We start from the raw sequence: 27,255 nt of genomic DNA, 5'->3' as shown, positions 1-27,255 counted from the left end.
CATGCTCCGATTTGGGGTTTCTGACATGGTTTAATCTTGTGGTAAAACAATTGTTAACATTGAAGGCCACATGCCACTCATTTTGCCACTTCTCCAGAATGTTAAGGTGTTCTTGTACATGTAGGACTGTATGGTCAATGTTATTCTCATTTGGCATCTCAGATGACTGTCTTCGAAAAGCCTAACTTAAGAATATAACAAGTGGCCAAGCACCGTGCCCTGAGCAGAATTATTGTTCATCCTCTGGGGAGTCACAACTTTCTGTGATAATAATTTTAGAACCTTTGAGTTTTTTCTTAGAAGATTTCTTTGTGCTTGGAGTATAAGATGAATTTTGTGATGATTGTACGGCAGTTTGTTTAAATTTCCCTTGGGATCTCCCGTTGTACAGGACTTGCCTCCAAGGTGGTGTGGTCTGTGTATGTCATTTGTATAGATGGGTTAATGTCAAGCTTCTGGTTTACCATGTTAATGCCTGGTAAGGTGGTGCCTGGTGATAGTCTAAATATGGTTGTAATCTTGTCTTCCTCAAGCTTGGCTTAGAGGTGTCCTTAGCTTTATCGCCCATCTCAAAATGATGTAATGGAGATCAAAAGTTTTTGTCTCAGGAAAGATGCGAGAAGTGGTAAATTTTGTGGATTTAGCTGTGCTTTTTATGGAGGATTAGGTTGATATATCCTGCCTCATCAATGTCCATATTGATGTTTGTAATAAGGCCTATAATTGAATGTTATAATTTGGACCCAATTCTTTTCCTATTTTTAGAACAAAACAAGTGAGCAGGTTCCACTCTCCATTCATAGTAGAAGCTTACAAGCGACTATCACAGCTGAGAGAACAACTAGTGATAGAATGTCAACATGCCTGGCTCAAATTTCTTGAGTAAGTAAAACAAAGAGACAAAATAAACAGATTCCACTGTTTGTACAATCTGCCATGGGTATCATTAAGAGAAAAGTGTTTAAACATTAGGGTTTAAGGTTGGTAACCTGAATGACAGAGTCATACCCCACTTTTCACCATCGAAATTAAAATATGAAGAAAACTCATATATATGAAGAGCTCTGTTGCAAAAGCCCTTACATCCACCGCTGGGTGAAATTTGAGTTATTGGCATGGCATTATAGTGTGGTAAAAATGCACATTGTGGTGGTTGTTTGACCTAAAGCCAAGAATTCTCCGCGTTGCGGAAATTCCGCGAAAATCGCGGAATTCAGAGGTAAAGCGGAAAACGCATTTCTGAGAAAAAATAAGCAAAAATGACCTAAAAAAAGAAATAAAATGCAATTGAAAAAGAAATAAATAAAATACTAAATGAAATAGGTCTTCAAAATTCATCAAAATAAAGTAAAATCCGTCATAGATTTACCGTACCACGCCTGTCCTACCTCCCATTGCAGCCATGATACCCAATCACCCATCCCAACTTTGCAACATCGCAATGATTCTTGTGAAATTTTATTATGTCAGAAATGTGCTAACATTACAAAGCGGAGAAAAGCGGAATTTAGCATTTGTAAAGCAGAAAATTCTTGGCTTTAGTTTGACCGTCATACCATCTACCCTTCCAGAGATATCGGAAATCTGAACTTTAAATGAATATCAAATAGTTTTGTTTTAATTTTTTGATGTATAATAGTAGCCTTGAATGTTCTTTTTCAACTATTAAAACCAAAAGGAACTGTTTTTGGGTCACTATGTTTGAAAAAAAAATCATTTTAAGTAACAAAAGTTGTGGCTTCGGAAATACTCAAAAAATGGCATTTTTCCCGAATTTAATTAAAAATTCATAATTAAAAAAGTGAATGAGATATTTTAATTTTTCTTTTTGATTTTGGCAGATTCAGTTACATAAAGTAGTGCAAAAAAATGGGCTCAAATTTAATTGCAAAGGTGGTTTTTATAAAAGGAGTGAATTTATTTAGTTGCAAAAGCCCTTACATCCACAAAAGGCATGATATAAAATAAATAATAAAATAAATAGGAAGGCTCAAAAATTGTACCAAACCTTTTCCTTTAGTTACTATTCATCAACACTTTATTCAAAACCTAATGAATCAAATCGAATAAGTAATAATTGCACAATTAAAAAAAAGCTGGTTTTCTCAAAAAGTCAAAACGTGGATGTAAGTGTTTTTGTAACAAACTCTTCATATGTTTTACATAATCCCAGCAAAAAAAAGTTATGGCAGAGATATGTTTCCTTTAGATGGTATCCAAGCTGCTGAAACTGATTTGGTTACATCTACCTCCATGTAAGGCAAAAAACACCAACAAAAATAATACAAATCTGATTCGCATACAAAACTGAAAATATAACCAGTTTATATGTTCCTTTTACTTCTGTCAGCTTATTTGGTGAGCAGTATTTTGCATATCGTCAGGCCATCCAACATCTAGCATCACTTGACTGCCTGTTTTCATTAGCCAAGGTTGCAGCACAGGAAGGCTATACCAAGTAAGTAACTTTCTGGATGTTTGAAAGGATGGGTTGGTGTCAGAGAAGATTTATAGGCGATCCCATGATACTAGTGAAACATCCGGGTACTTGAGAACCAGTCTACTAGAAATTTCAATTGAATGAACACAGCTGTCAACAGAGTGGTGATTCTTTGCGTACACTGTGTGATGAACGCCCGCGTGTGGGTAACGCGGAAGTGAATCAAACCTTGCCAACTCACTCATGATTGGTTAGTATTTTCATTATTGTATCCATGGTCGTGCGTTCGCGTTGTACTTTAAAATATGCGACGCACGAAATCTGTCGTATGGCATACACCTGCTGGCAGCTGTGTCCATTAAATTGAATTTTTTACTTTTAGTATACCGATTTCTTGTACTTTCAGACTTTTATTCCTCATTCAAATGTGGGTCGATAGTAACAAAAAAGAGCTCATTTGAACAGGATACCGATGTTCTTTTCAGGGATCATCTCAAAATGCTTATCGACCCAAGTTTTTGACATATTTTGAGTGTTTGAAAATCGCGTCTTTGGAATGGGAATCAACAGTGAAGAATTGTGTGAAACTCTGTGATTACTAGACTGGTTCTCAAGTACCTGGATGTTTCAGTAGTATCATGGGACTGCTTATAAATCTTCTCTGGGTTGGTGTGGTGTGATGGTGTGATCATTGCACTCGGCTCTAGCCACTGTGTGCTGGGATCAGTTCCCAGTAGTGATGTAAGTGAGCGTGGTTGCAGACACATGACAGTCCTTGCAGGTTATTTGATAGTGTAACAGCGACCCAATGACCCCGTATTTTTGTTACGCTTTTCTATTTCGTATTTTTATATTTTTGTTCACATCTTCTATATATTATATTACACAGCATTTATTGAGCACTATATCAAAATATTACCACAGCGCTGTACAATAGCAAATAACATGGTTAAAAAACACAATAATATAAAATTACACAACATATAAAATAAGTATCACTTACATGTACAACAATAATTATTAAAAAGCAATATGATATATCATCGAAAGACCCTATTAACATGATTAAAATACATAAAGTACAATTTAAAAAAACCCAAAACATTTATAATGATAAAATAAATGTAATACCAAGGATGCATTGACTGAGGGTGAAAGGCGGATATTAGGGTGCATCAAACGCCCCTGATGTCACAGAATTTGTTGTCCCTAGTCTTAAAATGTGCCAATGATCATAAAAGTAAGCTGTGCAAAATTTGAAGTGAATCTGAAATTGTCAAGTGGGGCCTCCGAGAGCCTAAAGTTCTTGCAATTGAAATTGTACAGGGGTCAACGAACTTTTATACATAGACCCAATACAATAACTTAAGGCTCTCGGAGGCCCCACTAGACAACTTCTGATTCACTTCAAATTTTGAACAGCTTATTTTTATGATCATTGGCACATTTTAAGACTAGGGACAGAATGATCTATTGAAATTAACCAAATTGAGGGGCGTTTGATGCACCCTAGCGGATATGGAGGGGGAGCAAGTTCCAAAGGCGTGGGCCAGCAACATTGAAAGCGTAGTCCCCTATAGACGGTCGAGTGCAAGAAACTTGAAGTTGAAAATTACTACCAGAGCGCAAATTTTCCCTGCTTGGTTTGTACTGAATGAGGAACTCGGACAGGTAACCAGGCGTGAGATTGTTCATTATACCTTTGAAAGTCAAAAGCAGCACCTTGAAGATAACCCCCTCATTAACAGGCAACCAATGTAATTCTCTCCGCAGGGGTGCTGAGGACTGAAGTCTATTGCATCTAAAAATGACTTGAGCTGCCCTGTTTTGCAGTACTTGCAGCTTTTTTCTGTCCTTTGCTGAAATTCCAAACAGCAGCGAGTTCGCATAATCCAGGCGGGATAGAATAAGTGAACGAACCATGGTGGCAGCTTTCAACCGTGATATATCTCCTGATTCTATAGATGTTCCTCAGATGAAAGTTAACTGTTTTAATAACAGATTTCATGTGGTCCTTCATTGACATAGTTTGGTCAAATACTACACCCAAATTTCTGATTGTAGAAGATGGAGTGATGTTTATATCACCAGGTAAAGCTGAATGTCATCAGTTTGTATATAACACAAAAAACAGCGGTCCGAGAACCAATCCTTGAGGTACTCCAAATTCCAGAGTATATTTGCTCGATGCTGTGCATGCAGCATCACCGGATTCCTCAGCCTCCTCCGACACGGAGAGATCACCACCGATGGAAACACAAAAACTGCGCCCCTGGAGGTAATATAACCATCATACATGAATCAGTGTTACCTGCTGTAAGCATGGTATTTTTTATCATGGGTCATCTGCCCCGCCTTTACCAGATGAGTCACGGATACAGGCAAACATAGGGAGCAATTAGCAATAAAGTACATCAGAAAATTGGTAATGTAAAAGCTGATAATTTGCAATCAAGTATGTTCAGGATGTAAGGATTGCAACAATATGCATGGTCACTGGACTAGTTCAGTTGATGATGATGATGACAATAACTAAAATTTCAAAATTGCCTTTTTTTTTTGGCCTGGCCTGATGAGAGTGTGACATCAATTGCTTACTTACTTGCTTAAGATGAGTGGTGTCCTCGAACTACAACAGCACGCCAAACCCTTCTGTCCTGCATGGCCGTTCCCAAATCCATAACATCCAGTCCAGTGTTCTGTTTCAATACATTCACATAAGTTAGAGGGGGTCTACCAGGTTTTCTGTTTCCATGTTTTGGTGGCCAATGGATCAGCTTAGCTACAGGCTCATTTTTGCTTCTGTACGCGTGCCCAGCGAAACGTGTCCTCCTCTCTCTGATCTTCTGTGAAAGTTTCGGTAGGTCACCATACAGTTCTTTGTTCGTGATGACATCACACCTTGTTATTACATACAGCATTCATTTATAAAGACATGTTGTGCCTCATTATTTCATGGCTATATAAGAGTATATAATTATGTTATATCCATTATGCAATGTGTCATATTAATAGTTACTTGGTGCACATCATATAAATATTTCATCAATTCATAATGCACCAGTTTGGTAAGTCAAAATGAAATACCTGTGTTAAACTTGAATGCGTCTGTCTAATGGCACTGGCCTTTTGAGTTCTTCTCTAATGCTACGCCAGAATAGGTATTGTCCATGTCCATCTGCAGGCCATCTAAAGCACTGAACTCTGCAAAATAATTGTCTTAGCAGTAGAGTTAATCTCCTTTCCGGAAGGTCTTCCAAGAGTACAAAGATCAGGACATTAGGATTCTCTTCTAGAACCCTGCGATGTGCCATGTTTAGTTCAAAGTGACACCAATTGTCATTAACAAAATGAGGCGAGAGTATTGAAATAACTTTGCGACTTCTTTGTATGTGAAGTGACAATTCATTGAAGATGAGTCTGCCTGCACGAATGTCTCTGGTCTTAAGACAAAGTCTGAATGGTTCTTCGCCTTCTTCAATGTTGGCTAGAAGTTCACCATCTACCCAGTCTTCATCTTGTCCATGGTATATTACATAAGCATCATATCGAGGTACACCATCCTCGTCTTCATCATCACCAAGAACATCATCATTGTTGTTATTGATTAGGTAGTTTTGATATGGTCTTCTGTTGAATAGGAGGAAGCGTATGTATTGAATATGCCATCGATACCGAACCACTATTATAGTTGTAATGGCTACAACAATTAAACATGCTATGCCTGTAGAAATGTACATCCACAATTTCAGTTTGCAGTCCAAGTTGATTTCTGTTACACCCAATCCATATTTTGAGTCTGGTGAATGGCAAATGTAATCATAGGCATCAATAGGGAGGGAATGAATAGGACTATCATAAAGACTAACAACTTGATCAGTTAGTAACCACTTCCTCAAGGCCATAACACTGCAATCACACAAGAGTGGATTATTTTGAAGCTCTAATGTTTGAAGTTCTTGGTGGCTTGATTGAGATAGAAATGACTCTGGTACAACTGCAATTTTGTTCCCACCCAAAAGTAATGTGTGCATATCATTCAGATTTTGTAGATTACTAAGTGATACAAGTTGATTGTTACTTAAATCCAGCCATGCCAAGTTGCCCAATAACATAGCTTCTTCTTTGTCAATAGCAGATATTGGATTTGAATGCAAGTCAAGAAATTGCAGATTGTGTGATTTGAATGTATTCAGGACTGCTTTTATCATGTTTTGAGTATACTGTGGGTAAACGTTGGCCATATGAAGTCTTTGTAAATTAGGTACAATAACTTAAGGAGTTTCATCATAATAAGTCATTTCATTAAGATTAAGAGTCATAAGTTTTGGACATGTACATTTACCAAGATAAATGTCCCAAGATGAGGCGTCTAACATTTTCAGATTAGGTGCATTATGACAAATCTCTGCTAGATCTATGTTTGATGAGAACCATGCTGGTAATGCCTTATTAATCAGTAATGTTTTCAAAAATTGGTTACAAGGAAAGCTATGTGGCAAAGAATAAATGTTATTACTTGATAAATCCAAGATCTCAAGTGATGTGATCACACAAAGCTGATCATATGTGATTTCATCCTGTATATCATTGCCAGCCAGGTTCAGAACCTTGAGAGAATTGTATGTGCCAAATATGTGTAGTGCACCTGATGCAAAAATGTTGAAATGTAAATTGGCTAATTGTAATTCCCTTAAGTTTTCTAAGCCAACAAAGGCATTTGCCGAGAACATCTTAACAGTTTGAGGATTTCCATTCCCAGTTATGCGTAGTACATGTAGATTAGGAAACCACTTGAAAGGAGAACCTTCAATCCAAAATTCATCAGCAGAGATTTCAAGCACATTCAAAGTAGCATTCCATTTTGCTAAGCCTTCAAATGTTGTGGAATTAAGTAGGTTGACATCATCCAAATCGAATGACTCAAGAGATAAGCTACAAAGTGGTGAATTTAGTGAGTTTAAATCTGTGATGATTTCATTGACATCTCTGATTGTTATAATATAAAGACTTGTGAGGTGATACAGGTACACATATAGAGAGTACAGTTCAACTGAGAAAGCTTTAACATGTTTCAAAGGAATTTCTGTAAAGCATTCATTTGTTATGTTAAAGGTGGTATATGAGGATATTTCTGGAAATCAGGAAATGCTCTGAGCATGTTTTCAATAGATTAATTGAATAGGGCTGATCAATATGCCTTTTGTTTGAAGCAAATCGGACATACGGTTTTCAAAATATATCTATTTATATTTTCTTTATATCCTATTGTTTTTATCAACAATCAGTGTAGTTATTTACAAGGTTCTAAAACAAATCCAATAAAATAGGTGATGTTGACATACCTCAATGATGTTTCATGTTGTAGCACAGCACTTTCTCAAATTGAATGACCAGCTTTGACCTTTCTCGTCTGTTGCTTCCTATTGGTAGCTGACGTAGTTGGCAGCTTGGTGCTGTTAGTAACTGGTCATATATGTGCAGAAGGAAGTATAGTTGCCACAATCCCTGTTGAGTGTGTTAGCCTGCCCCCTCTTTCGTATCCAAATTGATTCCTTTATGTGTCTTCTTTTCCTGTATCAATTTGGATACGAAAGAGGGAATATGATCGTAAGATTATCCACTCCGTTCGTTGCAAAATGGTGATGAAATATTCACGACTGAATGATGTCATTGTCTTGGCTAATTTCAGTATGTTTTCGCCAACTGTATATGCAGTGCACTTTTATGAATGAAGTTTGTAGTTTACTACGTCCGGATTTTGTCGAAGATTAGCGAGTTAACCTTCGGTGGGTATTTTCCTGTGACGTGACCCTTGACCGATTCTAGCAAAAGTATCCGTGCCCAGGGTCCTTTCCAAATAATATTTCAACGTTCAGTTGCTGTTAAGCAATGAGTGAGATTCCCTTTTGCGCATACTGCACTATAATGGGCACAAGGTTTGTTAGCTTTTTGTTGACATCCACCAACAGCACGATATATTCTAATAACATAATTTTGACATGTGCTTTTGTTGTGGGCTATTGCGTGAGCACTGAGAGGCGGAGCAAATAAATAAATTATTCATTGAAAGTTTGCACATTGTCGTTATACTCTTTAAATAGCAGTTTTTCTCTGGTTCCAACCTTGAATAACAAGAAATCTAGGGTCTATAACTTTAAAAAAATTAAAACAAAAAACAAACAAAACTGGTTAGTGATTTTCCTAAACAGATAGTGCATTTTACGGTCATTTAAACATGAAATGTGTAAACGTAGACACCCCTAGTCCTTAGGCCAAAACTTCAAGATCCTCTCGCTTTCTATTTATATTATTAGTGAGTGTAACGTCTTCCTTGCAATAGTATAGGTTTCTCCTGCATTCTAAAATTGTACATCTTCCCATACATGTAAATCATGTCCCTTCATAACCGGTTGGTTCTCCTTGTGCCATAGCTGCATTAAATTGTGTTCTACAACAGAAGTTGTGCATTACAAAACCCTATATTTATGCTGATCTAAACCAAACTTATGATATCAACTTGGTTGAAGGTGGCACACACAAACTCAAAGCTTATTGGTCCAAATGTTATAGAGATTCCTTATTTGAGAATATCAATTTACCATCTATTTTAGCATGTGTCATTATTTATGTTTGTGTACTTTTACTTCCAAAGGCCAGAGATGTTTGAGGATACAATGTGCATTGATATAGAGAATGGACGACATCCAATAGTCAGTGCATTGCTGTCTGGAGAAGTACAGTTTGTACCAAATAGTACACATATGGAGGTAGGTAATATTTCAGATATTCAAGAGGGATTCAGAAACTGAGAGTAACACATCCCACAAGTTAAAGAAGCAATGGAGATTGAATATTTCTTCCAGAGGATCCTAGAAACATACATACATACATACGAAACACAAAATTATTCTTTCCATGATGGTTTTGATTGGGATTTTAGCCTAAGACTTCTGTTTACTAGTATTTTGCATTTGTAGTATAAAAGACAAAGTTGAACTACTTGATGTTTTTAAAGTATAATTGCTTATTTTCTCAAGAAGGTTTTATTGCATATTTTCCATGGTACAACAAAGCATGTCAAAAAGACCAAAGTAAATATATATGCTGTGCTTCGAACATATACGAGCATAAACACAGAAATGATAAACATTAGGCCGATTGGCTGATCAACAACCATGACAAGACGGTTGACCCATTAGTCATCGTGCATGTAGAGGGAGCAGGGACTTTGCCTCTTCTACATGTTCTATGATCACCATCGTACACCTGGTACTCTGAACAATAAGGAAATCTATGTCATTAAGTAATTCTGGCAAATAAACCGGTGTTCCATTCTTAATTGAATGTCCTTTACCCATACACAGGCTGACAAGCAGCGTTGTATGATTATTACTGGACCCAACATGGGTGGTAAAAGCTCCTACATCAAGCAGGTTGCATTAATCTGTATCATGACACAGATAGGAAGTTATGTACCAGCAGACTCTGCCAAGATGGGGATACTGGATGCAGTTTATACTAGGTAAGTAAATCTGGTGTCAGTCTTATGTATGATAATTACTGGACCCAACATGGGTGGTAAAAGCTCCTACATCAAGCAGGTTGCGTTAATCTGTATTATGGCACAGATAGGAAGTTATGTACCAGCAGACTCTGCCAAGATGGGAATACTGGATGCAGTTTATACTAGGTAAGTAAATCAGGTGTCAATCTTATGTATGATACTGGACCCAACATGTACCAGCAGACTCTGCCAAGATGGGGATACTGGATGCAGTTTATACTAGGTAAGTAAATCAGGTGTCAATCTTATGTATGATACTGGACCCAACATGGGTGGTAAAATTTCCTACATCAAGCAGGTTGCATTAATCTGTATCATGGCACAGATTGGAAGTTATGTACCAGCAGAATCTGCCAAGATGGGGATACTGGATGCAGTTTATACCAGGTAAGTAAATCATGTGTCAATCTTATGTATGATACTGGACCCAACATGGGTGGTAAAATTGCCTACATCAAGCAGGTTGCATTAATCTGTATCATGGCACAGATTGGAAGTTATGTACCAGCAGAATCTGCCAAGATGGGGATACTGGATGCAGTTTATACCAGGTAAGTAAATCATGTGTCAATCTTATGTATGATACTGGACCCAACATGGGTGGTAAAATTTCCTACATCAAGCAGGTTGCATTAATCTGTATCATGACACAGATTGGAAGTTATGTACCAGCAGAATCTGCAAAGATGGGGATACTGGATGCAGTTTATACTAGGTAAGTAAATCAGGTGTCAATCTTATGTATGATACTGGACCCAACATGGGTGGTAAAATTTCCTACATCAAGCAGGTTGCATTAATCTGTATCATGACACAGATTGGAAGTTATGTACCAGCAGAATCTGCCAAGATGGGGATACTGGATGCAGTTTATACTAGGTAAGTAAATCAGGTGTCAATCTTATGTATGATACTGGACCCAACATGGGAGGTAAAAGCTCCTACATCAAGCAGGTTGCATTAATCTGTATCATGGCACAGATTGGAAGTTATGTACCAGCAGACTCTGCCAAGATGGGGATACTGGATGCAGTTTATACTAGGTAAGTAAATCAGGTGTCAATCTTATGTATGATACTGGACCCAACATGGGTGGTAAAATTTCCTACATCAAGCAGGTTGCGTTAATCTGTATCATGGCACAGATTGGAAGTTATGTACCAGTAGAATCTGCCAAGATGGGGATACTGGATGCAGTTTATACTAGGTAAGTAAATCTGATGTCAGTCTTATGTGTGATAATTACTGGACCCAACATGGGAGGTAACATTTCCTACATCAAGCAGGTTGCATTAATCTGTATCATGGCACAGATTGGAAGTTATGTACCAGCAGAATCTGCCAAGATGGGGATACTGGATGCAGTTTATACTAGGTAAGTAAATCAGGTGTCAATCTTATGTATGATACTGGACCCAACATGGGAGGTAAAAGCTCCTACATCAAGCAGGTTGCGTTAATCTGTATCATGGCACAGATTGGAAGTTATGTACCAGCAGACTCTGCCAAGATGGGGATACTGGATGCAGTTTATAGTAGGTAAGTAAATCAGGTGTCAATCTTATGTATGATACTGGACCCAACATGGGAGGTAAAATTTCCTACATCAAGCAGGTTGCATTAATCTGTATCATGGCACAGATTGGAAGTTATGTACCAGCAGAATCTGCCAAGATGGGGATACTGGATGCAGTTTATAGTAGGTAAGTAAATCAGGTGTCAGTCTTATGTATGATACTGGACCCAACATGGGAGGTAAAAGCTCCTACATCAAGCAGGTTGCGTTAATCTGTATCATGGCACAGATTGGAAGTTATGTACCAGCAGACTCTGCCAAGATGGGGATACTGGATGCAGTTTATAGTAGGTAAGTAAATCAGGTGTCAATCTTATGTATGATACTGGACCCAACATGGGAGGTAAAATTTCCTACATCAAGCAGGTTGCATTAATCTGTATCATGACACAGATTGGAAGTTATGTACCAGCAGAATCTGCCAAGATGGGGATACTGGATGCAGTTTATACTAGGTAAGTAAATCAGGTGTCAATCTTATGTATGGTAATTACTGGACCCAACATGGGTGGCAAATGTTTAATTAAGTTTTAACCGTAACCACTTCGTGGATCACTAACCATGCTCTCTTGTGTGCCCTACTTTTGAGTAGCATGTGTCATCAAAACTTGTAGCAATGTTTGCCACTCATGTAACCTAATCATTATTGCTATATTTATCATTTACTTTGTAGGTTCTAAAAATAGTCTTTTCACAATTTCTCATGTAAATGTTGGATTTAGGCCTCTGATTTGCTCATGCATGCATGTTTTGTTTTCATAGTTGTATATCCAACACTGTTATGTTTGCAATATAATCTATTTCATGTAATATTTTGGAAATTGTTTAAAATGACTTAATATCCTAGATATGCCTACTGGTTACAAAATTGTTTCTTATTTATGCATTGTATACTTTTATCGACTTTTGCATTGATAAATCTTGTAATTTCTCTTGTTTGTCTTTGTTCGTTTTTTTCTAATGTATTAAATTTGTTTTGCTTTATTTAGTATTGTATAATTGAAACATTATGTATAGGGTGCCACAACATCACGCTGTGCATTTAGTGGCATCCTCATCCACTGCTTCTCATACTTTTGTCATATAATTTAAAACGTTCCACAATGTAAAAAGAAATTATTATTCTGTTTTGTTTACATGTATAATTGAATGGATGAAATAAAACTGAAACTGAACTGAAACCTACAATCTACGAAAAAAGTCCTTGGAACGCTTGGTACACTCTGTCGAAATTCCGTGCAGAATTTCATATGATCATGGAAATGACGTATATTTTGCCTGGGAACAAGCATGCCATCTACAACAATGATTTACCCTTCCCCTCTCCCCATCAATCAATGTTGGAACACATTGGGAAACCGCTGAAGACTTTGGTATTTCTCAACATTGCACGGGGAGAGGGGTGACAGTTTTCCGTTATTTACATAAGCGTTTCAAGACTTTTTTCGTTGATTGTCTCTACCGAATGCAAAATATTTCATCTAAATTTCGTTTTTGTGTCATAACTCAAAAACGGAATGTCGTATGAGCTTCATATTGCACACGATTTGAGAGTGGATTATATGCTTTGAAATCATAACAAAATTGTTAATAAAGAAATTGGTTTATTTAGGGAGTGGTCACTGAAACCATCCCCTATGCTAAACAACACACGTTTAAGTAATTATGGCTCTAAACTGCTCTAAAATGTCATTTTTGTCCCATAACTTAAAAACAAAATATTGTATGAGCGTCATATTGCACACGATTTGGGAGTATATAATATCCCTTTGAATCACAATCAAATTGTTGATAAAGATGTTGGATTATTTAGGAATGGTCACTGAAAACACCTCCTATGCTAAAGTACACACATTTCGTAATTATTACTAAAATCTCGTGTTTGTCTCATAATTCAAAAACACTACAAATATAGTTTTAAAAAAATATTACAATGTTTTGCAGCATGTTTTCCAAAATGTTTTTTGAATTTTATTAAAACGTTCTGTACCCTTTATAATATAATCCAACATGTAAATGTTTTCTGTAAAACTTTGCGTTTGCTGAGTATAGGCTTATCCGAGCGAATCAGAAAGATTGTGATGTAACAATTTGAAACAACTCATTTCTGAATATTATTTATAATAAGATACGCTTTTGCGGTGAGAAAAAAAAAAGAAAAAAGAAAACAACAATTGAATACACTTAAAGAAAAAACATCGACCACCACGGGACTCGAACCATTCGCATCAATGAATAGTCAAAAGTTTACCAGTCGAAGGACTAAGCCGTTGCGCCACGCTGCCATTTCGCAATCAAGTAATCAGTTTTGGTCTTTTATAGTAGTCAGGTATTGGGGAAAGTGTAAAGCTGCATAGTGCAAATGGCAAAGTGGATCAGTTTACCATAATGACAAAATGATCCAAAATCCACATTTTATGGTTTTTAGGTCGTATCTCATGGAGCCTGACGTTCGTTTACCTTGGCTACAGCAATTGAGAATGTTTGAATACAAAAGGAATGACAAATTGATCGCATTTATGACATTTGTTAACAGTTTGCCATTTTGAATTGAAATAAATATCTATACGTATATATTAATATCAATGCAGGGCAAACTGCTCAGTATGCACGCTATTCAATGCAGCAGTTTACCATTACAGATTACCATTATGGGTTTACACTTTACACCCTTTGACTATTCGTGTTTTAATTGCGTGAATCATCGCTAAATTATGCATTCATTATTTTCAATGCTTCTTTTTTTTTCTTTCTTTGTATTAAAAATAAAGAAAGAAAGAAAGAAAGAAAGAAAGAATAAAGGAAAGAAAGAAAAAAGAAAGAAAGAAGGACAGAAAAATGAATGAATGAATGAATGAATGAATGAATGAATGAATGAATGAATGAATGAATGAATGAACGAAAAGACATTTGACATAAATAAAAACATGAGCGTGGAAAAAGGTTGAAGTGACCGCTTATATGTTCAAATTGCAAGCAGCTTAATCACGAAGCTCACGTGGCCGAGCGGTTAAGGCATAGGTCTTGTAAACATGAGGTCCTGGGTTCGATTCCCAGGCGGTATTACTTTTTCTGTTTCATTTATTATTTGCGACGGTGAACCCGGTGAAAATATTTGTTTATTATAAATACATGAAGTATACATTTTTGATTTATTTTTTCTGTCTTTCTTTCTTCCTTTCTTTCTCTATGTTTGATTAATTAATTAAATTATTTCTTTCTTTCTTTCCCAAAAGCCCCCAAATGAAATACTTTTCGATTTAAATGTGATCTTATAATAGTCCTACAAACTCCCTCTTCCCTACCTCACATACATCCCACGCCCAACACCTCGCACGCACACCCCCCACATTATACACACACCTCATACACAAAAATGTGAAGCACAGATCTGCTGAAGATTGGCCTAGTTGTTACATCATGTCAAAAACAAGTTAATGCTATCTACTGAAGATAGTCGTAGTTTATTATTGACTTCCTTACAATCTTAACGCGTACATGCGGTTTTAATATTTAATTAAAACTCATTTTCTGTTTTGTAACGTTAGTTCACCTATCTGACAAGTGCTATGAAGGTGAACTTTAAATATTAATTTCAAAAATAAATTAAACAACTCGGAATCATGCACCTTAGAGCCGCGATACGATTTCTCGGTTTTGAGATATAGCATAAAAATGTCATTAAATGCGTGTATGTTAGGGTATGGGGTGTTTCAGTGTCCACTCCCTGAACCAACCAATTTCTTTATCAACAATTGTATTATGATTCCTAAGTACATGGTCTACCTCCAAATCCTGTGAAATATGAAGATCATACAACATTCTGTTTTTGAGTTCTGGGACAAAAGCGACATTTTAGAAACAGTTTAGAGCTATAATTGCGAAATGTGTGTATTTTAGCATAGGGGTGATTCAGTGACCACTTCCTAAAGAAACCAATTTCTTTATCAACAATTTTGTTATGATTCCAAAGCATATAATCCACTCTCAAATCGTGTGCAATGAGAAGCTCATACGACATTCCATTTTTGAGTTATGAGACAAAAAACAAAATTTAGATGAAATATTTTGCATTCGGCAGAGACAATCTATGAAAAAAGTCCTTGGAACGCTTGGTACACTCTGTCGAAATTCCGTGCAGAATTTCATATGATCATGGAAATGACGTATATTTTGCCTGGGAACAAGCATGCCATCTACAACAATGATTTACCCTTCCCCTCTCCCCATCAATCAATGTTGGAACACATTGGGAAACCGCTGAAGACTTTGGTATTTCTCAACATTGCACGGGGAGAGGGGTGACAGTTTTCCGTTATTTACACGCAAGCGTTTCAAGACTTTTTTCGTTGATTGTCTCTACCGAATGCAAAATATTTCATCTAAATTTCGTTTTTGTGTCATAACTCAAAAACGGAATGTCGTATGAGCTTCATATTGCACACGATTTGAGAGTGGATTATATGCTTTGAAATCATAACAAAATTGTTAATAAAGAAATTGGTTTATTTAGGGAGTGGTCACTGAAACCATCCCCTATGCTAAACAACACCCGCTTCGTAATTATGGCTCTAAACTGCTCTAAAATGTCATTTTGTCCCATAACTTAAAAACAAAATATTGTATGAGCGACATATTGCACACGATTTGGGAGTATATAATATCCCTTTGAATCACAATCAAATTGTTGATAAAGATGTTGGATTATTTAGGGAATGGTCACTGAAAACACCTCCTATGCTAAATTACACACATTTCGTAATTATTACTAAAATCTCGTGTTTGTCTCATAATTCAAAAACACTACAAATATAGTTTTAAAAAAATATTACAATGTTTTGCAGCATGTTTTCCAAAATGTTTTTGAATTTTATTAAAACGTTCTGTACCCTTTATAATATAATCCAACATGTAAATGTTTTCTGTAAAACTTGCGTTTGCTGAGTATAGGCTTATCCGAGCGAATCAGAAAGATTGTGATGTAACAATTTGAAACAACTCATTTCTGAATATTATTTATAATAAGATACGCTTTTGCGGTGAGAAAAAAAAAAAAAAAAAACAACAATTGAATACACTTAAAGAAAAAACATCGACCACCACGGGGACTCGAACCATTCGCATCAATGAATAGTCAAAAGTTTACCAGTCGAAGGACTAAGCCGTTGCGCCACGCTGCCATTTCGCAATCGAAGTAATCAGTTTTGGTCTTTTATAGTAGTCAGGTATTGGGGAAAGTGTAAAGCTGCATAGTGCAAATGGCAAAGTGGATCAGTTTACCATAATGACAAAATGATCCAAAATCCACATTTTATGGTTTTTAGTCCGTATCTCATGGAGCCTGACGTTCGTTTACCTTGGCTACAGCAATTGAGAATGTTTGAATACAAAAGGAATGACAAATTGATCGCATTTATGACATTTGTTAACAGTTTGCCATTTTGAATTGAAATAAATATCTATACGTATATATTAATATCAATGCAGGGCAAACTGCTCAGTATGCACGCTATTCAATGCAGCAGTTTACCATTACAGATTACCATTATGGGTTTACACTTTACACCCTTTGACTATTCGTGTTTTAATTGCGTGAATCATCGCTAAATTATGCATTCATTATTTTCAATGCTTTTTTTTTTCTTTCTTTGTATTAAAAATAAAGAAAGAAAGAAAGAAAGAAAGAAGAAGAATAAAGGAAAGAAAGAAAAAAGAAAGAAAGAAGGACAGAAAAATGAATGAATGAATGAATGAATGAATGAATGAATGAATGAATGAATGAATGAATGAACGAAAAGACATTTGACATAAATAAAAACATGAGCGTGGAAAAAGGTTGAAGTGACCGCTTATATGTTCAAATTGCAAGCAGCTTAATCACGAAGCTCACGTGGCCGAGTGGTTAAGGCATAGGTCTTGTAAACATGAGGTCCTGGGTTCGATTCCCAGGCGGTATTACTTTTTCTGTTTCATTTATTATTTGCGACGGTGAACCCGGTGAAAATATTTGTTTATTATAAATACATGAAGTATACATTTTGATTTATTTTTCTGTCTTTCTTTCTTCCTTTCTTTCTCTATGTTTGATTAATTAATTAAATTATTTCTTTCTTTCTTTCCCAAAAGCCCCCAAATGAAATACTTTTCGATTTAAATGTGATCTTATAATAGTCCTACAAACTCCCTCTTCCCTACCTCACATACATCCCACGCCCAACACCTCGCACGCACACCCCCCACATTATACACACACCTCATACACAAAAATGTGAAGCACAGATCTGCTGAAGATTGGCCTAGTTGTTACATCATGTCAAAAACAAGTTAATGCTATCTACTGAAGATAGTCGTAGTTTATTATTGACTTCCTTACAATCTTAACGTACATGCGGTTTTAATATTTAATTAAAACTCATTTTTCTGTTTTGTAACGTTAGTTCACCTATCTGACAAGTGCTATGAAGGTGAACTTTAAATATTAATTTCAAAAATAAATTAAACAACTCGGAATCATGCACCTTAGAGCCGCGATACGATTTCTCGGTTTTGAGATATAGCATAAAAATGTCATTAAATGCGTGTATGTTAGGGTATGGGGTGTTTCAGTGTCCACTCCCTGAACCAACCAATTTCTTTATCAACAATTGTATTATGATTCCTAAGTACATGGTCTACCTCCAAATCCTGTGAAATATGAAGATCATACAACATTCTGTTTTTGAGTTCTGGGACAAAAACGACATTTTAGAGCAGTTTAGAGCTATAATTGCGAAATGTGTGTATTTTAGCATAGGGGGTGATTCCAGTGACCACTTCCTAAAGAAACCAATTTCTTTATCAACAATTTTGTTATGATTCCAAAGCATATAATCCACTCTCAAATCGTGTGCAATGAGAAGCTCATACGACATTCCATTTTTGAGTTATGAGACAAAAACGAAATTTAGATGAAATATTTTGCATTCGGCAGAGACAATCTCTGAAAAAAGTCCTTGGGCGCTTGGTACACTCTGTCGAAATTCGTGCAGAATTTCATATGATCATGGAAATGATGTATATTTTACCTGGGAACAAGCATGCCATCTACAACAATGATTTACCCTTCCCCTCTCCCCATCAATCAATGTTGGAACACATTGGGAAACCGCTGAAGACTTTGGTATTTCTCAACATTGCACGGGGAGAGGGGGTGACAGTTTTCCGTTATTTACACGCAAGCGTTTCAAGACTTTTTTCGTTGATTGTAGATGTGATATAACATGATACTTCTTGGGTTGAGCATACCCAATCACAGCTATACAGTTGGACATATCAGAAAACGTCCTATGAAGAGACGTAATCTAAACAACAAGACATAGTACACGATACTTGCTTAAGCTACCATAGCATAGAGTTTTCTGAGTATCTTCATGTCTTACTTCACTCATCTGTCCTTTGGTAATTGGCCAGCATAATTCTCGCGATTCCAAATACAGCGCGCCACCAACGACGGCAGTGAAAATTGGCATTTCCCGTGTCTAGGGTTGACATCCTTTTTCATCAACCATACTGAGCTGACCATGTTTGTGATTATTACTCTAAAAACACAATGTTTTATAGTACTTTTTGAAATTTTTGAGATTTTCTGTGTTGAAGTGAAATATTGCAGTTTGATATTCACAGATGTCCTTTTCTAAAACCCCGAAACCGCAAACTTGATGTTGATATTCCTTTTTGTTATACATTTTCTAAAACCGCCCTTTTTTGTTTTTAAACTTTACGATGCTTTTCAGCCCGATCTGCGCGAGCCTAGTCAATGCAGTAGGCCTAGGCCTGTCCTTTTTTAAATGGAAACGCATAGGTTTTATTTTGGTTATTAGAATAAATTATTTCATTCTGAATTTATTGTTTGTTCAATACGATAATAACAATAACACCAGCATACTTAACAACATCCATACTATAGGTGTTGCGTTTTTGTAATCGGCCTACATTTTCTAAAAGCGGGTTTTTTTTTTGCACGAAAGCGCTTATAGCGGCCCCCGCCGACAGGATAGGCCTACAGCAAAGAAATTCAAGTAAACTTTAAAAAGATTCTTAATGTCTCATTACTTATAAACATGCATCACATTGGTTTGCCGTTTTTGTTATTATTATTGTAATTGTTTGATTTGTCCTTATTTTATTTTTAGCCTAAATTTGTATTTTTAATTATATTACTATCAAACATTAAAAAATTACGATCATAATAAAAACACTTTGTAGGCATAGCCTACCGCATAAAAATAACATTTATTTTTTTTGTTAATATTTCAATTTGAGACTTAAATGCATAAGTTCAACAATACCTCATAGAGTTCTAGCATTATAATAAAGATGAAGATAGTTTCAAACTGCAAAAGAGTACATGAATTTTAAAAGATCATTATTTTAAGGCATATCAAGAAAATATGCATGACAAAACTTCATAACTTTAGAACCAAGTATGCTAGACCCTTGGTGTTTTCAGTTTAAAATGATAGACTATAGTACGTGTAATGTATAATAATTACAGTAACACAATTTTCAAAAATGCCTCCTTTGGCCCCCATGAACCAGATCGTGTCACAAATTAAGGTTTAAATTTGAAATTGTCATGCCCAATTTTAATATTAATTCATGTTTCTTTTTCATATTTTATTTTTACTTCCGCTTTCTTGCATGTCATACCATCTTTATTTCATCTTTCCCCTTTAATAATTCATAACCCAAGGAAATTTACTCTTAATGTAGGCCTAGGCAAATAGCACACGTTGGTTGGAATGAGTTTCTTTTTAGTCATATTATCGGTCGGCACAACATTGAAAAATCAAAAACTTTTTCGACTAAATATTCAATTGGACAATTTTAAACACCTAGGCCTAGGCCTATACATGTTTTTTAAAAAGAAAAAGAAAATGGGAAAGATTGAAATCTTTCCCATTTTCTTTTTCTTTCTCGTGAAATTTACAAGTCAACACTGTGAAAAGAACTGAACTGTAGTGTAGCCCAACCTTTACGGCATTGTGGACTTTGGCCAAATTGGAAAGGTTTAAATTCGCAGGGTCGACATTTCTTGCATATTAAATAATGGATCAGGCCCATGGATCAAGGACTTAACCTACAAAGAGGTCAAATCTAGGGATGGACTTTATTGGAGGGGTGAACGCATTGTTTAGGCCTGCATGCTTCATATGAGACTGAAGGGGCGAACCGGGACCCCCCCCCCCCAAACACACACAGCGATTTCGGGTATACTGTACAATAAGGGACAATTTGCAGTTGATGTTTTTGACAAAAACAAGATAACTTAACATGCTTAACAATGTAGTTTGGAGGCCATTATAGGCCTAGATGAAAATAAAAACGTGCCTATTCATACAGAAGGGTAGGCCTATTCGAGCCCCCGCACCAAATTTATTGAGGGGGCTGAGCCCCCAGCAACCGGTTCATAAGCCTATGTATAATTTTGTTGACAGAATTTCACCACGAGTTTATTTTAAAAATTAACAGATTTATTTGTTTAGTGCAAGTATATATTTTCTCCCGACATTGTACATTGATGCCGAAGTGTTTTATTTAGGGCCTATAGGGCTATATAGAAGGAAATTTAAGACCTTTTGTGACATACAGTAGGCCTACATCATACTATATACAAAGAGCGTTTCAAAACGTCACACGAAAAATGCTTAAAATAATTAATTCATATCTATTCAAGTTTGTAAAAAGGTTATAAACGTAAAACATCTATAGGCCTAGGTTAGGAAAAAAATAATAAAAATAAAAATAAGACAAGCGTTCAAAACATTTATGAAAACCAAAAGCTTTTATCTTAATCATGTATCACGCATGGTAATAATTATGGGAAAAGTTATCCAAACAAAAAAGGCACGAATTTGCGTTTAGATTAAATTTCCTGTTTGAAATAATGTCTTGCATCAAAAGCATTTGCTATTATAGGCCTACCCAAACTCGAAAATTGACATTTTGACATCGGGTTTATAGGCCTAGATGGTCGATCAGAGACATCAACATTTTTGACATCGAGTTTTAACCGTAGATGGTTGAATAGGAATAGAGCACATTTCAAATTCGAAAACGTTTTAATCGTATTAAAAAAATAAATGCTTTACACTGTTTATGCTGTTAAAATATGTATTGGATATTTCGTTATTCTAAATATTGAGAATTAGGCCTACTTTACTTAAAACAAACATGGTTTAAAAATTGGGATTTTTAAGGATATATGCATGAGGGTCTAAGTAGGCCTATCCCCAATCATATTTTTTTAATCTTAAGTTTATTATAGGCCTACTTACAACAAAGCTTAAAGACCTGAAAGTGTTTTCTTTTCTTGTAAACGAGAGCCTAAAGTATTTTCCCAAGCGCCTCGGAAAGTTCGGAAAAGTTTGAAAATAAGGGTTTAATTGATGCCCATTATTTTGTGGGAATAGGCCTAACAATCTGAACATTCACAGAGGTAGGCCTAAACCATGACTGTCGAAATTAACTTTAAAAAGGAGGCAGAAATGAAAAAAAAAATCCGTCGGAGCGTTGAATCAAGAGCTGATCATCATCAACGTAAATAAACGAAAGTGGTTGAGTAATCGACAGCAACACTCGTTTCCGTTTCCAGAGTCGATGGTTCATCGTCGACGCGTCATGGATGTCGACTTTTACCCATGATGCTCTGCGCGAAGTAGGTCAGCCAGGCGTGATCGTAGGTGGCGCGCTGTATTTGGAATCGCGAGAATTAGGCATGTAATGTAAGTAAGCAAAACAATAAGCTTTTGTGGATGTAATCTAGCCAAAATAACTATGGGCTCATACCCAAGTACGCACTTATCTTGTTTCAAGAATATTATGAAAAGTAGGTGGACTTGGATCATTAGGTATCCTTACACCCTCATGATTACTGTATTTTCCTTGTTTCTTTTTCAGAATGGGTGCATCAGATAACATTTACCAGAATCGCAGTACTTTCATGGTGGAGTTATCAGAGGCATCAGATATCATTAGTCATGCTACGAGACACAGCCTTATCATTCTAGATGAGTTAGGTAGAGGGACTAGCACACACGATGGGGTGGCTATAGCTTATGCTACAGCTAGACACTTCATATCAGAGGTAAGGCTAGTTCGGGTGTACAGATTAAATGTTGTTTTTGTCTTGATTATATAAAACTAGATTTCTCGGTTCTCGGGTTGATTCCCCTAAATTAGTATCTGGATGTAGGCCTTTACAAAACATGCTTAAGTAATAAAATCAATCGGGATAAATGTGAACGCAATTAGGCCTAATATAACGGGTAATAGGTTAGGGTTTACGTTTCTCCTATTCAAATTTTAACTACGGAAAAAATATTGCACCCCGGAAATAGTTACATGTTCTGCTGTAATAGGCCTCTGCATGTGTGCCGTATTGAAATATGTGTTGAAAATAGGCCTATTGATCCTATGAGATGCACCTGCACGATTAGCCACACTTTAATGCTTTCCGATGCTCGCACTGCGCCCGTCGGTACTCCGTGCACTACGCGATAGCGCGCGCACAGACGCTGAGCTTTTCATGAGCACGCTGCGATTAGCGAAGCCACGCAGACGCCGAGAGCGCCAGCGGACAGAGGGACGGACGGACACGCCATGATTAGTATTATGATGCTGTTGCATGGAGGTCGGAGAAGTCCAGTGGGCTCTTCCGCTGTAAATCCATACACCCCTTGTGCAAGACATGACTGTGATCTTCCACTCAGGGAGTGTGGATTTCAAATTGGGGTTACCTGAATGAGTGACTACATTTGAAATCTTCACCCCTGTTTGGAAGATTAAGGTCATGTCTACCATAGGGGGTGTATGGATTTCAACTGGAATGGCCCAGTGTTAATCTGTTGATGAGTGTCTCTACCGACAAGAGAACAGAGCGCAAGCGCCACAGCCTCTGCATATGAGCTGCAGAAGTTAAAAGAGCCAAAAAAAAAAAAAAGAGATTGGAAGCAGGGACAAAGAAATGGTGCATTGAGGTTGGCTAATGTTTGCTATTATTCACTATACAGGTGCAGTGCTTGATGTTGTTTGTGACTCACTACCCTCCTTTAGCAGATTTAGAGAGGCTCTTCCCATCTCATGTTGCCAACTACCATATGTCATTTTTGCTTCATGACAAGGAAGAAGGTAAGTCTTGTTATTACTAAACAATCTTGTGGCAACTTTTCAAGTATTGTGTTCTTTCATTGAGAGTTGTTAGGAATCACATTATTTGGTTATGAGATTGACAAGACAGCCAAATCTGGATTCGTCTTTTGTTAAACTCATAACAATATGAATGACTTTGAATTGATGCCTCAAATGGTAAAAAGCAGTGATCAGTGATGTAATACTGCACCAAAAGCTTTTTAGCACATCTATCATGGTCAAACATGTTTCCTCAGGAGATCAAAAAATCATTTCTGAACAGTTTCTCTATGTGGAAAAAAAATTGTTGTTTCCTTATACAGTCCTATAACTATGCCTTGAAATTTTACCTTTGTATATTCATTTACTTTTCTATATTATTTTCAGATGGTTCAGATGATGGTGTAGATGTGATAACTTTTCTTTACCAACTTGTACGAGGTATGGCTGCCAAGAGTTACGGTCTGAATGTGGCTAAACTTGCCACTATACCATCGTCTATTATCAAGGTGGCTGATGGGAAGGCACATGAACTGGAGACCACTGTCATGGCAACAAGGTAGCAAGTTTGTTTAGTTTTTGAAAAATTTTTGTCCAATATAATATAGAGCTGCAGGAAAAAATCTTAAAGTCAGATGAGATGAAGATGCAGAGAAAAGAGAGAGAGGAGGAGGGAGTTGAAGAGAAAACCTCTACAGTAAATTTGTTATTTCTTTCGAGTTCGGGTAAGCACTGGTGGTCATTGGTCGTGTAGAAGAGGTGAAGTCTCCACCCCTTCTACTCATCAATGACCAATGGGTCAACCATGTTGTTGTCATGACTGGATCAGCCAATGATCGCGATTGTTTATCGTTATTCCATTCACGCCGGTATAAACTTGGCGCACAGTACATAATTTGGAGGAATTAAAAAATTTACTGTAGTATGCCATAGTAACCATGTATGTTGTATATATGACTGCCAAGAGTTCTAATTATGGTCTAAAAGTGGCAAACCCTGTTACCAAGATGGCTACTGCAAAATAACAAGAACAGAACATGGCTGTCATGGCAACATTTGGTTTGTCTGTTAATTGTTGAAAACTTGAGCTCATAAGAATTTTAAGATTAATCCCCTTTAGCCCCGCTGACTTTTCCTACCACTTCTCCAATTGGCTTAATACATGATATATCTGTATTTATAACTGATCAAAATAATCCTTAGAGGCCAGTAGTGCCCATGGTTAAAATAATTAAAATCCCAATACCAAAATCTCTCTATTTGAACTTAAACCCCTTTGATCATAATTTCAATGGTAATCCTATGCCAACCTTTGCACTCAAACCATACAACCAGTTTTAGAAACCCTGACCTGAGATGCCTTCTTTGTGTATTTTTCCTCAATTTGCAGAGGTCGGAATGTTGCACTAAGGCAGTTATGGAAGGCACCAGCAGCTGAGATAGCCAGCACAGTAAACAACTTGACAAGAGGCAGTGGACACCACCAGGTGATACCATAGGAACGATTGCAGACAGGTTTGAGATCTAGTTTGATCAGTGGCCCAATGCATCACAGATAAATTTGTATCGATCTGAAGTCACTTGTTACAAGGTTTCCAAATGCTATGAACACAGTTTGATTAATTACAGGTTATTGGTTCTCTAAAATAATCCTGTAAGAGTTCTGGCTAGAAGTATTGGAGATATGGTCTAGGTGTATAAAAGAGTGTATGGAAGGGTTTCAAATTCAGTAGATTTATGATGTAATATTGATACAACAGATTATTCAATGTGATGAGCAGCAAGTCGATCATGTTCAAATGGTGGAGATGTTTCGAAAGAGTATATTTTTGTAGTATATTTTCCCATGCTATTTTCATACATGCTTTCTCATAAAACAAAGTTGTGAGAGTTTTACAGGTCTTGCCGCCTCAAATCATGAACATTAACAAATCTGTCAACCAGTTATATTAGACCAAAACCATTCCACTTGAAAGAGAAGATAAATGTGGAAGAACTTTTTAAAAATCATGTATGATTCATAGACAACGTAAACCCTAAATGAACTTGCAAAGTGCCTGTGATTTCTGGAAGGTCTGATTGCTATGATTGCGATTTAATGTTGCATCGCCAGCTTGTTGACAAACCACCATTCTATGTACACCATGTGGAATTGGTTAGCGCGCACAATTTAAAACTGCCACTGCAAAATACACGCATGGAAATACACAAAGGTAACATGTAGTATAGAAAGCAGGATTCCTTTTCAAAAATTGTCTTAAGCACAAAGAAAATACGACAAATTACCGTTTTAAACAGTTTATTTAGTTTCAATATAACTTTCAACAAGTTTAACAAATTCTTCATTTTGTAAATTATCAAAATTACTGTTTAACATTTTACAAATCATTGCAAAATTAGTCTGTTAAATGGTAGAGATGCAGCAATACACTGAGTTTATTTCACCTAATTCTTTTGTCATTGTTTTTGTATACAATGTATGGATGAGCTAAGAGCTCAAAAGTGGTACCAGTTCCTTCAGAAAACTTGTCCAAATTTGACTTGGATATCCAATTCTTTTTCTGTCAACTATGCAGGATATAAAATGGGGGGAACATTGGCATCTCAGAAAATAAACTGCACTTCCCATTTATTTACACAGCTTATATGCAGAAGTGTAAAGACCATTCCTATAATTGGCACTTCCTTGGGGTGAACACGATATCAGGTATAATGGAATAAGCGAAGTCAAGAAGGGTATCACCCTTGACTTTGCTTTCATTATTTTATGAAATACAGGATTGAGCAAAATTTTTAAATCTCCGGCATGCTTTCACAGTGCAATTTAATTACATTCTGAGATTACAATGGTTTTTCCCCTTCACATTTGCATATCGATGAGAGAACATATCGGCGGCGACTGAAATTGAGAGAATAGAGCCAAATTGTCCCAAGCTTTTGCTGCATACCTCGTGAGTTACAAGGGATCAACGCTTTAGCTGTAGACCGCAGCATATCAATTTTTTAATGGTGTTAAGCATGAGAAGTAAGCAAACAAGGTTGGCATACAGGGTTAGCTAACAGTGCAGCGTGGCACAGTCAATGCTGATCAGTATTTAAAAAAATTGATATGCTGCCCTCAAGAGCTAAAGCGTTGATCTTACTAATGACAAATCAGATTTGGCCGTCTGCCAAACTCATAACGGTGTTTATGTAACTTATTTTACAAACTGATAAGTGTTGCAACCATTAAACTGACAAACTGCTTGGTCAGGAAGACGAGTATGCATTTAAAGAGTTATATATAGGTTGTCTTATGGTACCATAAAGCTGATAAAACCAATCATCGGAGACATGTTACTTTGTGAGCATGATTTTGATGTGTAATGTACATTCACCATTAAAATAGTCTCATTATTACATAGTCAAAATGTTTTGTGTGAATTCAATGCAACTCAATTTGCTATACTGGCCTGGCAGCTTTATGCATGTCAGTCTTATGCATGTCAGTCTTGATTAACAGGA

The 27,255-nt window shown here is 36.5% G+C and overlaps 1 protein-coding gene across 1 annotated transcript in view; it reads left to right on the top strand.

The window, feature by feature from the left end:
- Nucleotides 1-25,931, top strand: part of LOC140159093 (DNA mismatch repair protein Msh3-like) — a 59,812-nt gene extending 33,881 nt beyond the window's left edge. Inside the window, exons 15-22 of the mRNA XM_072182437.1 lie at nucleotides 766-882; nucleotides 2,351-2,458; nucleotides 9,096-9,210; nucleotides 9,808-9,965; nucleotides 22,522-22,708; nucleotides 23,634-23,751; nucleotides 24,139-24,310; nucleotides 25,142-25,931. Of these exons, the coding sequence (XP_072038538.1) occupies nucleotides 766-882; nucleotides 2,351-2,458; nucleotides 9,096-9,210; nucleotides 9,808-9,965; nucleotides 22,522-22,708; nucleotides 23,634-23,751; nucleotides 24,139-24,310; nucleotides 25,142-25,250 (1,084 nt within the window). The 3' untranslated portion in view covers nucleotides 25,251-25,931. The remainder of the gene's footprint in view (nucleotides 1-765; nucleotides 883-2,350; nucleotides 2,459-9,095; nucleotides 9,211-9,807; nucleotides 9,966-22,521; nucleotides 22,709-23,633; nucleotides 23,752-24,138; nucleotides 24,311-25,141) is intronic.
- Nucleotides 25,932-27,255: the final 1,324 nt, after the last annotated feature.

The sequence above is a fragment of the Amphiura filiformis genome, chromosome 8, assembly GCF_039555335.1.
Source record: "Amphiura filiformis chromosome 8, Afil_fr2py, whole genome shotgun sequence".
Lineage (NCBI taxonomy): Eukaryota > Metazoa > Echinodermata > Ophiuroidea > Amphilepidida > Amphiuridae > Amphiura > Amphiura filiformis.
This window is presented reverse-complemented; position numbering and strand designations above follow the sequence as displayed.